Raw genomic sequence first — 13035 nt, 5'->3', positions numbered from 1 at the left:
AAATCTCCACCAACAAAGAAAAAACCAACCTTCAAACCATCCACTTTGGAGTCAGCAGATTTATTTGATACCACAACTGCAGGTATGTGCAATATCACACTGCCAGTTGCACAAAAGATTGTGCAAGTCTGTGCAGTTGTATTAGAGAATTACATTTCAGCTCACAAATAAATATACTTTTCATGCATTCTCTGTGTTTTTTACATCAAAACAAACGGAAGCAATCAAATTGTGGTTGCACACTGCTAGCAACACGAGCAACAGGTCACCCACAGTGACCTTTCAACTAAAAGGTTGCTTGTGAGTGGTGTGAAACAGATACAGGATGTGTAAAACTCTGACCAGACCTCTGAATAGACACATCTGTGGTCTTTCAGTGATTCATATAAGATATTGAAAAAGAAATAGTGAAGTGAAAGGAAAGGAAATGGAGATTCAGCCTGGTTGTCATTATAAATCATCTAAATTTTGATTTGCTTTCCTGTTATAGGTGCAAGTAGAGAGGTCAGCATGATGCTTTCAAAGTTTGCCGAAGTGTTAAGGTAGGTCACATATAAATAACTAGGTTTTCATTCTTTCTTACATTCAAAAAATCATAATCCATACTTGCTTCATCTTCTCTGGATTATCCATTAATCTTTAAACTTGGAAAAATATGCTAGAGGATTATAAGAGGTATGTGCTTTCCATCTTAAAATGGTGAATGAAACTGAAAGAGTAAAGGAAAATGCACACTCATTCTAGTGAGGTGCTGTCACCAACGTAGACATGAAAAAAAAGGGAAAAACCAAACATGCATTACTCAGATGCAGTGATTTTTATTTTTTATTCTGTAGATCAATTTTATTCCTGAAGAACAAAAAGATGTGGTGACTGCTGTATAACTACTGGATGGATTGCCATGAAATTTAGTGCAGACTTCTGAGGTCCCAGAGGATAAATCCTAATGAGTAGAGCTCCCCTGAAGTCAACCTTCTCATTTGTCCAACAGGATTCCTCTTAGACGAATGACCACATTCCTGTAAACCTCACCTGTGCTTTGAGAGTAATTCTAACATAAAGAAATTTGCCTCATGTCTGACACCTGTTTTTCACTGAGACCACCCACCAGCTCGGTGGCAGTGATTTTTAGTGTTGTTAAGACAACGCACCATTGTAGTCAATTAAACATTGCTTCCTTTGAACTGTTCCATTATCACAGTTACACTGTTTATTGTCAGTGTTTATGGTTGGTTGCAGTGACAGAGCTGCAGTGGATACCTCCCAGATGAAGGAGCTGGAGGACATTTTGACAGAGGCTCGAAACCTTGAGTCCTACCTTAAAGAGAAGAAAAATCACCTGAGGCAAACATTGGCTGTAATTTCTGATAAACTGCTGGGTTAAGTCTGCTGCATGGACTGTTACCTACTTGATGAAGCAGATCTATTTTATTTTTCTGAGGAATGGGTTCACTTCAATGTCAGAGTGTTATTTTGTCAAATTTACATTTTTCTATTGTGAGGTGGTATGTTTATGTACTTTATATGTGCTTTCTGCAGTTCATATGTTAGTCATACTGTATTACTAATACTCAAGCTTCATAAAATGTGAGATTTATTTGACTAAAAAATAACTTAATATGTGTTTACTGTTTGTTACAATTTGTTTTTGTAAAAATCTTATTTGAATAGGATATTATTTATTCTTCCACAACATTCAACACATAATATCACATTTCCACTATGGATTCTTCTTACTTTTTGTGATATATTCTCTTAAAGTAGGTAGTAGTGGGTGATTCTCGTGAATAAAGAATACTCATTTTTGCATGTGCGACTGTTGTATGATATTCACCTGTGAATTTTTTAATGGTATTGAAGCAGTATTAACTGGTGCAGAATATCTAGAGAAATGGCCAGCAGAGGGTACAAGTGTGCCACACTGTCTTTCAGCCCAGATTCATAAATTGACGTTTATTTATTTATTGCTTTTTTGTGCAATACAAGTAACCATCATGGAGACACATATGACAAAGTACAAGACAAGATAAGAGGGAGAACTAGACTCAACAAATTGAAACAAAGGGTGTGGGGGGGAGGAGGCAATAATTGAGCTGCAATAATAAAACAATATAACAGGGAGGCAAAAAGAGAGGACGAGAGAGAAAAAAAGCATGTTTAGCTCAGATTTTCTTATTGTAGTAAGCATGCATGTAGGTGTGAGTGTGTGTGAATGCCTTAGGGGATGGGTGGTTTTCCTGTTTGAAAGATATAGATGGGAGAGACAGCAATGCGAGGGGAGCAAGGAAAATAATGGGAGATTTAAAAAAAAAAAGATAACTGCTTCTCGCAAGAAACATCCACTTCATCAACTTTATGACGCAGGACCAGTTTGGCAAAACTGGGATCATCCTTGTCAGGCTCGAATGCCAGGAATTTTTCCCTGTATGCATAGGACTGAAACATACTTCTTGTTGCTGAGGGGATTTTCTTCAAGAAGAACACTGCCCTGTGTTGATCCTCCCCAATTTTATCTGGAAGATTCTATAGAAAAAAACAGATGGGTGATTTAATTGTCATAAACTAGATCAATGAAAAGGCCTGTGTAAAATGTAAATATGATGTCATTCAGAGGACCTCATTGAACTCACTGGGTTTTTTGTTTTTCCAATAGAATTTTGTTATGAGTGTGTCTACTGTGTTAAGCCATTTGAGTGTGGGTTGGACTGGGATCATTGTGAACAGGTAATTGATTTTTTGGTAATATCATCATCTTTACAGTAGAGATTCGGTCCATGATAGATAGTGGTAATGTCATCCAGTGGTTTAAGTCGTTTCTATTGTTTTTAATAATGGAGTGAAGTTGAGTTGCAGTCTGACAGTCTTGGGACATTTTTATACCTAGATATGTGACACTGCCTGTGGTGAGGGAGAATGTGGGGGTTCTGAGGTGTAATATTCCATTTATGCTGACACAACGGTAAAATAGTTGATTTGTTCCAATATATTAAATAGTCAGAAAGCTTAGAGTAGGTATTGATGATGTTGATAACTTCACTGAGTGATTTATTTGGATTTTGTAGAAATAATAATATGTCATCTGCATAAAGACAGATTATGTGTGTTATGTTGTTTGTTGTGATGCTGGTGATACTGTTATTTTGACGTATTATTGCAGCTAATGGCTTGGTGAATAAGGAAAGTAGTGACAGTGAGAGTGGAGATTCTTGTCTGGTCCCTCTGTAGAGTGTGAAGTTTTGTGAAGTTAATCCATCTGTAATGACTGTTGCCAGAATTTTGATCCATTGAATGAATGATTTCCCAAAACCAAACTTTTCTTGAGTTTTGAAGAGGAATGTCCAGGTTATACTATCAAATGCCTTTTCTGCATCTAATGACAGGATAAATGTATTAGTTTTGTTTCGATGGGATATGTTCATCAGATTGAAGAGTTGGTGTGTATTATCTGAGGAATGTCTGCCTTTAATAGGCTAAATCCTGTTTGATCTGGGTAGATGAGAGATAAAATGATTGATTTGATTCAAGTTTCTAATACTTTACTAATGATTTTAATATCTGTGTTGATCAACGATAGGGGGCAATAGCTTGTGCAGATGGGATGTTTCATATGTTGTGGGATTGATTTTGATCTTTTTATCTAATCTGCCATTCTAGTGAATAAAGAGTGCTTTTTCATATTCTATTGATGTTAGTGGAGTGTCCAAGATGTCAACCTGATATTATTTATGGTTTGTGGGTCCTGGGTGATATTCCTTGCTAAGTCCTTGATTGTTGATATGATTCATTTTCATTTATTGCATTTGTGTTGGTTTGCGAGGTATCTGCCTGATCTCTCAGGTTGAAAGTGGTTGTAGTGTAGCCTTTGTAACCTGAACTGTGTTTTTTTGTTAGTAATCAAGTTGTCAAGTTGAAATTTGCTTTCTCTGATTTCTTTCTGGGTTTGTCCAGTGGGGTTGACTGTGTAGGAATTGTGTAATTGTGTAAAAATTTACTTTTAACAATTACTTGGAATTAATTATTTAGAACGTATCAGTTCAATATTTTACAAAGGTGAAAACTGATCTGCAGTTGTGTTGTATAATGCTCACCTTTAGTTAACAAGCAAACATGGTGGAGATGAATGCACATAGACCAGATGTTTAAGTGGAGTTTTTTATTGAGAGTGTTCACAGTGCTTTATCCATGCATTTAGAAGCATACATTTTCCTTAAGTTATTCACTAGTCATTCATTAAATTAGCATAGCTTTCTCCAACATGTGGGCCCTGTGCCAAAGAGTGCATTTACTTATCAATGTCTAGTTCTCACAAAATAGGATGTGTTAAAATAGAATAGAATAAACTGTATAGAATAGCTGAAATGCATATGAAAATGATTTTTTGCCCTTGATGCCCCCTTTTTCAGCCACCCCACAGCCATACCCCTTTATGTTGAAGCATAAATGTACTTGAATTGAAGCATTTAAAACAGTATAGAAAAAAACAATGTATTTACAAGACATGCTTTCAACACAGCACAACAATATAATGGCTATAATATGAATGAACTAGGTTAGTTTTTTTATTTTTCAGTTTTCCAAAAAATAGTCCCATTAAACTATACATTCATATCTGTGTAGTGACCTCTACATTTGCAAATGTGTCACAGACAATATTTACATAGTGTATGACTTCTGCCATGACTTCTGTCTATGCAGATGAGGTCAGTTCCTCATAATCACTCTTTATATTTTGTCTACTTGTTTTGTGTTTATGGCTATGCTGTGGCATTGAATGTTCCATGGAAACCGTAGGGGATGTTGACAGGCACGGCAGCCCTGCCCAGTTCCTCAAATGTCTTGGCATCTAAAACCAGGAGGAATGTACTCTTGTCCTGAAAAGAATAAAAACACAGAGAAAAAATACTTAGTGCTTTCCAGACTTCCAGAAAGCAGAATTTTATTGAACATGTGCATTTCAGTTGAAGTTGTACCTAACACTTTGGTCAAACACCAAATATGTTTTCTTAAACTTAAAGACACACTCCTTAGTTTTGGTGTAGTGCCCCCAAATTCCATAATTTCCTCCCACCTTTTGGAAATCATATGTGATTGGATGAGGAAATTTGGAGATTTGGACCCTCTAACAAAATTATGAAGTTTATCTTCAAAGCAGTCACATGTCCAAAATATTTGACTGTTTGACTGAACCTGACTGACCTTATTCGGAGTGATGACCACAGATAAGACGACACCATCATCCTCCTCTGTGGCATTAGGGGAGGGTACAAAGACTGGTTCGGATGGATATAGACCAGGTTGTTCCCACACCTTTGAGAAAATAGTTACTCATGAGTCTTACAATATAATTCATGTTTGCTGCAGTTTCGGCTGAAATCACATTCTTCTTTTACTTTCTTAAAATATTATGGTATATTATAGATTATTAGTACTGGGAATAAATTAAAGTTAGAATTGATCTCCCTTTACTTAACTACAATATTACAGCTTGACACTCCAACTTTCTTGTATATCTCTACTACATTTAGGACTACATGATGCTGAAAGAATTATTTTTTACCATGCTGTAGGAGCTGGAAATATCTGAGGGAAATAAGAATTAAACTCAACTCACCTTCATCTGTTTCCCGTTGAGATCCATCTTGATCAGTGTGTCTCCTACAAGGTGTCTGAAGCCGCAGCCATAGAAGTAGCGGTAGGGGTGGGTGTTGTACTTGCCATAGTTGATCTGAGGGAACTCCAGACCTCCATATTGATGAAGATCCTCCCCGTGGAGGTCCTCATGGGTACAGAAGATCTGCCCAGAGCAAAACAGCAACATGGTTAATGAGACTGAGGAAACAATGTATCCAAAGAGATCATGAAAATAAGATGAAAAGGTTAAGAAGAATGAGTTTGTGGGTAAAACATAATGCTAATAGTTAATATTTTTTAAAGATAATTAAATGGAAATGAAAACTATAAAACATTTGAGTTACAGCATACGTTAGTGCAAACCAAAAAAATCTATGTAAAATACTGTGAAAAAGTTAGTATGTGCAATTTATTACATCATGACATTTAATATGCAGGATGAAATGAGGGAGAAGCTACACTTTAAAATAAAAAAAAATGGCTGAGAAATACAATTTGCATTTTCTTTTTCCTTTTTACTACACACGTGTCCAAGACGAGCTTGACACAAAAATTAGTTTCAAAATATTCTGCTGTATATGTTGACACATAGTTATGCAGACTGTTTACCTTGTTCTTGGCAATCCTTATAGAAGTGGCTGTGCTGTTAGCCCGGTTGTTCAAGTTCTGGTCGTAGGGTGTATCATGGTCCACGTTGAGAGGCAGAACGAAACGGCGTGGGAACACTCTACACAAGGTGTTATACACCTGGTAAGAAAATATGAACACCTTTTCAGCCTCAGCAAACCAACCATTGTTCAGCTAAGACAAAAGCAACTAAAGGACTCCACTTAAATTACACTTATCTTTACATGAGTCATTGAAGCTCGGAGCATGCAACTTGTCAGGTGCACCTTTTCTCAACCTGCTTACCTCATCAAGAGCTTCTCCAGACTTGCGAAGGTTCTGGACGTTGTAGTTCGTGATTGCTTGGCCATCATCTGAAGCACACATATCCATGATTAAGAAGCCATCCTCCTCATAGGCATTGATCTGGTGGAAGGTTGACAGCGGCTTGGCATGGTACTTGAGGGAGCTTATCTGGAACATAAGATTGAACAGAGGAATAAGAGCATGTCATATGTTTTGTGTACAGTACAAGCTGTAGCAACAGTACAAGCAGAGTAAATAGACTGTGTTTCAGAGGTCAAGGTCCGACTTAGAGCTTTACCTCCCCTGTCTGCTTGTGAATCAAGTGGAAGATGGTGTTGAGCTTGGGGTCCCAAAGGAAGCCGTCACTGATGCTCTTCCCTCTCAGCTTGCCTGTCAGAATCTTCAACAGGTCCATCTTGATGGGTTGCTCAATGAACACCACATAGTTCTCAGACATTGCTGTAATGGATTGAGAAAATTGTATTAGTTTGAACTGAGCCAACTTCTCTCCGGATACTAATTCCGATACCCCAATTGAGGGTTTCAGGAGATTCTGATTCCCAATCCAGTGCTCTCTTTTCCCCAAATTTTAAATCTGTATTACTGCATGCAACTCATTGTGCTTCATGTAACTCATTGGAATCGTTTTTGTGTAAGATACCATTAGGCCAGGGATTGCTGTGGCATTAAAATAAGAGTAGACAGCCAGCCGTGACTGAATGAATGTGACTAATAGCAGAAACACCAGAGTTTTATGATGTTGATGTGGAAATTTTATTTAATGTAGATCAATTACGTGTGGCTGTTACCTGATCCACATAATAAGGTCAGTATCAGCGCCATCAACGATCAGGCATACCAAAGTGTTGCATTCCTAAAGAAATATCTTTCTAAAATAAACATGAAGAGTAAATCTAGCTCCTATAAACAGATCTGTAGTCAAAACTCAAGGGTGAAAGCAATCACAGCTTTGATTTGCATGCTTTGAGAACTTTTGCTTACCAAAGCTGTGGTAGTAGGAGGGTTTGGTCTTGTCCACAGAAGGAATAGAGCAGAGCACTGTGGCTCCCTCCAGGGTTTCTTCTGGTGTTTTCTTGGTCGGGGGCACTCGGATGATGTTGTAGTATGCTCCTGTCAGTACAGAGACGATTTTTTTGTTGATAAAGGTCATCAGACACATGGGGAGAAATGTTGTTCTGTGGTCTTGTAACACACAGGGTCCTACTGTATGATACTCTATGGACAAACTGATTTGATGTTTCTGAAAAACATACCTTTAGTGGTGTAAGAATTCCCCATGTTGTATGTTGTTCCATCAGGCTCAATGTGAGGGTGTGCAGTGGCACCGTTCACAGCAATGAATTTGCTCCAGTCAACCTAATGTGTACAAATACACAAGTGCAAAAACTGTTGTTGGTTTTGTCAACACTTTATTTGTATTTTACAGTGTTATCCAGCGACTAATCATATCATCAGGAGTGACAGTAGCCTGGAGCCTGTTATAAATTCAGGTAATATTTCACTTGTTTATGACTTGCCTTAGCTATCATGTAAAGCACCAGGTCAGTGAAAGAAACTACTATGCACAGTTATGTCTCTGCTTTATGTTGAACCATGTATTCAACATCATGTTACCTTTTTGGTTGTCTCAAGTGTCTCAGGGTCCACTTTGTGCATGACGTTGGTTTCCGTGCTAACATAATAATCACCTTTGTAGGTCACAAAGCTCACATTGGCATTATCTGTGGGCTCTAGAGGGGAAGAAGAAATTGCCAATACAGCATAGTACAACCATATTCTGTATTCACTCATATTATGTAATTCACATGCCTCTAGGCAAGTGGAAATAAACCATAAACTGTGTAAGGCTATTCAAATATGATCTTATTCGTTGCATTAAAAGTAGGTCTGATTTGTGTCCATGCCATTTGGTAAAATACTCACTTGGTAATTCAAATCTTGACAAGAAGCGCTGGAAGAAGTTCTTACAGGGGTCTGGCATGGTGACAGTCCCAAACTCTGACACTGCAATGCGGTTGTGCTCCTTGTTGGCCTGGTAACTGTCGCTGGACAGGAAGCGGCTTTTGTAAGTCACCCGACCATCTGATATTTTGAACTGGTGCAGGAGAGCCATGCCATCAAACCAGTGGTTGAACCTGATGAGAATGAGGGAAGAAAGCAGAAAGCAGTCAGCTTCGTGATGCAGTGGCTGCAATAGATGTATTAATGCTTTCAGATTTTGTTCTTACTTGTGGTTTCCAATCTCGAACTTCCCAGGGCCGTTTCTCAAGAAGCTCCCATTGATCCATTCTGGGATTTTGCCGGTAATGTCAGTGTTGATGGGCTCAGGGGTGTCCTCCACTGAACTCACAATCTTCTCAATGCAAGGCAGACCGTGCACATCTGTGAAGTGGCTGATGTTCTTCCTAGACTTTGATTTTTTCAGTGCTGTGGAGAAGAGTTAACAAAATTTACTAAAATGCAAGCCATAGTCATATTTAATTAGGATTAAGACAATAATAGGTTTGAATGGAAATTGTGCATAGCTGGTAGAACCAAGTGTTTACCTGGGATATTGTTCTGTTGATGCACAATGGTTTCCATGGCTGTAGCTTTGTCTCTTGAGTATGTAGCAGTGTCAAAGGCCTGCACACTTGTCCTGTGGTGCTGTTGTTTATCCCAGACTAGCATTCAGCTTTATACTGTCCTCCTGGCTGTGACGCCCCCTAGAAACAGTCAGATAAGTAGGCAAGCAGACAGTGATTTCATGCTTATGTAAGCCTCTACAAAACAGAAGTACTTTGTGATCACAAGATAATACAAGTGGTAACTTATTCATAGGGATAATCACTTGATCTCCCTGACAAGTGGCAAAATCACCGTGGCAGCATTCATCGTTATTTGCAAGTAGTTCTTAATCCCACATATTAATTCATGTTCCCACATATCATGTTAAATATGCATGCATATGTGGTGAAAGCAGATGTATTGTTTGGATGAGTACTGTAGCTGGGAGGGATTTTCTATTAATGCAACCAGTTTTTATCTTTGTTTGTGAAAACTTCTATTTCTGGAACGATTAAAGCAGTTGGGATTTTTTTTTCTTGCTAACTGGGATTTTCCTTTTGGGTTTATGTGGAGCAGAAACAATATCCTTAGAGTGCCTGATGTGTGTATTCCACACTGTATGATCCACCAAAGTACAGTATATCACCCATAAAGAGGTGTACGAAGCATTTTATGGTTTCAGTGGGAGCACTGACAGGTGGATCTGTTAACTATCAACATGAAGGATGCAGGATCATCTGTGTTTCTTCACAAAGGTCATAGGCTTGTAGGTCAGGTGGACTACAGAATCTAAATTACCTATATACAGTAGGTAGTTATTACCCAACCAAGGAGTCAGTATCTCAGGGGGGAGTCACTTGATATGCAGATGGGGCTATTGGAGATTTCTTTTACTGGTTTACTAATATTTTTTGTTATATAGGTCTGAAATAGATTCAATTTGAAACCTATTGACAACTGTCTTTTGGACTCACAAATGGGATCAGAGACCAATTCACTAAATTATCTTAATATTTCATTTCTAAATAGGACAGACCTGACATGCGATCTTTATATGGTATATGGCCTAAAAGCATACTCTAAAAGCTTTATCAGCTCTCCTTTTGTGTTATCTATATCAATAGGAATGAACATTGTTCAATGTTATGTATAGTATGGGTGAAACAAAGGGCACGGAGTGTAGGACAGTGTTTCCTCCATATGGCAGGAGTGAAAACAGCCTAACTTAGATGCTTTCTTAACCTTCTCTCAGTTCACCTGTACTTCATTGAAACAATGTGGAATCTATCCCTTTAAAATTAGGGAAACACTGGATATTATGGGAACAAAAAGCATCAAATAGTCTCTAGCCCTGCTTGTATAAAATTGGACCTTGGGAGGTGATGTAAGGGGTGGCTACTTACCCCACTAGCAGTGTACCAATTTAATCAGTGAGATTAGTCATTCAGTTAGACTATCATTAGATTATTTTAGCAAAGACTCAGTGCAACATAAAGTCTCACATATGATTTAGTTCAGTTTGATTGTCTTAACTTCAATACTTAATAACCAGATGTGTAGCTGTACAAATGAAGGGTTCCTGCAGTGTTTTATAGTGGAGGCAGCCCACCTTGTTTGAAACAAAGACCACTTTCATTAACATCACATCACTTTTGTGTCAAAATAACATTCATCTTAAGTAAAAAAAGAGAGCAGAGGCATTATTTAACACAGGAAAACTCACAATACTTACTGTGGCAGTTGTTTAGGTCACCATCTATTAAATAAATTGATAATGAGATGCATCAGGATCTGGGTGGCATATCACCTCAGCTTAACAATTTGCAACACTAGTCCACCACTAAGAATGGCTTTAATTTTCAATGCCAAACTTTGGTCTTAAAACACAGCAGTTAAGTATGTGAAACTGCTACAGTAAAGATGGAAAGAGATGGACTGTCGTGGCAATTAATAATTTTAAGTTCAAGTTTATTTATTTGTTTCAATCATAAGAAATACAGCTAAATGAAAGATTGGATAAAACTTAAGTGCACCTAAATCCTGTCCGGAAATATCAGGACTTTGTACTGTGCAAGGATGAAGGATGAAAATAACTCATGACCACTGATTTATGGCCTTTGAGTTATTGGTATTTGTCACATTGCTGTAGTGCCACATATAGTAAAAAATGCATTGCCATCAAATTTTGCATTATCACTTGAAATTGATGTGACTGACATGTCACAGTATAAATTACAGGTTCATCCAAAAGTGTTGTGTAGCTCATTTGGTGGAGATTGGTTTAATTTGTCAGAAGGGGTGTTGAAGAAACTGTTTTGCAAATAATTTAAAATGACAGGCAGTCTGTTCAGGTGGAAATGATTGTCACCTACACTGCAAGATTTATCTTGAACCAAGGAATCAGGAGTCACATGCTGTAACTCACAGTGTTTTATAATAGCCATAAGGTTGCACTATTCACACCCCAAATTAATCAGTTCCCCTTTGACCCATGGAAATACCATGCTAACCAAGGTACAAGCAACAAACATTACAGGACTGAAAACAAAAGCGTGTGGTGTAAGCTCATATAAGCTTTATTAAATCCCAGTTTACATCATGTATGACAGCAGCAAGAGGAGATACCACCAGAGGTTTGCAGCCAGACTTTTGTCACTGGGCCCAATTTCAGGTCCTGTAACAGCACTGGACTCTCTCATCCTGGGGTGAGGGGACCCCCAGGGGTCCTTGAGGGGGTTCCAGGAGGTCCCTAGGAAAATGGGGAATATTCTAATTTCACTGTTATTTCATTGACTACAAGTTAGCCCAATGAGAGAATGTATAAGACTGACTATTCTGTTCATAGATTTCACACTCTTCACTATCAATCTGCCTGAAACTAAATCTTATCAAATGGGGATCCCTGAGACTATATCTTATCAAATACAGGTCCACGCCTGATGTGTATCAATTTGGGGGTCCTTGACACCAAAAAGGTTGAGAACCACTGCTCTAGAATATTAATATTGAGGTCATGTTACCCTACTTGAGCAGCTGTTGTATAACTAATCTAGGAAATTACCACAAAAACAATTTATGCCCTGCAGCAGGAACAAAGAGTAACTAATATCTGTTGATCAGAGCTGTAGAATGACAGCTGTTGGAAATATACAGTGAAAAGATAGCTGCAACCACAGCACCAACACAACAATCAGCTTATTGTCTGTTAATAACCTGCAATCGATATTTCTGTACACTGTTGTCATAGAGGGTATAAAGTGTCCATGTGTTATTTATGACTCACACAGCACAACAAATCAACAGATCTTTCAAAACTATGTAAAGCAAAAAAAAAAAACATAAAGGAATTAACCATTTTGGGAAGTACATTTATTGGCTCTCTTTCGGAGTTATATGAGAAGATCAATATCAATCTCATGTCTGTGCATTAAGTATGGAACTGGAGCTAGGCAATTAGCCTAGCTTAGCAGGCTGGAACTAAGGGGGAAAGAGCTAGTATGACTCTCTTCAATGTGAAAAAATATGGCAATTTCTCGTAAAAAAAAAAAAAAAGCAAATAAGTGGATTTGTAGAACCATCACCATAAATTAGAAAATGTTGGGAATATCAACCAGAGTCATAGTGATTTGTAAAAATAATGTAATGAACACTATAATCACCATTATTACATTAAAATGTTTATTTAAAGAGTCATTGCACTGCACTTCAAGGGCAATCCATCCTTTTAGGTCAACTATTTTGTTATTGGTATGGACAAGTGAAGCAGAAAATAGAGGGAAAAGCCCAGCCACTCTTGCCCCAGGACACTGGATCAGAAATAGTGGCTCTGTGGTAGAGAACACTCTAGGCAATGTGCTTCACAAAGATCCACTCACACAGACATCAAGGAGAAATTTGGTTCACTAGATCTAAAATTTGGAACCC

General features: G+C 38.0%; 1 protein-coding gene across 1 annotated transcript; it reads right to left on the bottom strand.

Moving 5' to 3' along the window:
- Window positions 1–3765: 3765 nt before the first annotated feature.
- Window positions 3766–11800, bottom strand: bco2b (beta-carotene oxygenase 2b). Its single transcript, XM_042413275.1, has 12 exons — window positions 9111–11800; window positions 8793–8991; window positions 8488–8699; window positions 8179–8294; window positions 7818–7920; window positions 7546–7674; window positions 6842–7002; window positions 6544–6711; window positions 6241–6378; window positions 5612–5794; window positions 5197–5307; window positions 3766–4871 (listed from the first exon to the last, which is right to left on the bottom strand). Exons 1-12 carry the CDS (start codon window positions 9232–9234, stop codon window positions 4755–4757), a joined length of 1761 nt encoding a protein of 586 aa, XP_042269209.1. The 5' UTR covers window positions 9235–11800; the 3' UTR covers window positions 3766–4754.
- Window positions 11801–13035: the final 1235 nt, after the last annotated feature.

This window comes from Thunnus maccoyii, chromosome 6 (genome assembly GCF_910596095.1).
Source record: "Thunnus maccoyii chromosome 6, fThuMac1.1, whole genome shotgun sequence".
Classification (NCBI taxonomy): domain Eukaryota; kingdom Metazoa; phylum Chordata; class Actinopteri; order Scombriformes; family Scombridae; genus Thunnus; species Thunnus maccoyii.
The sequence above is the reverse complement of the archived record's forward strand: the minus strand, read 5'-3'. Positions and strand labels throughout refer to the sequence as shown.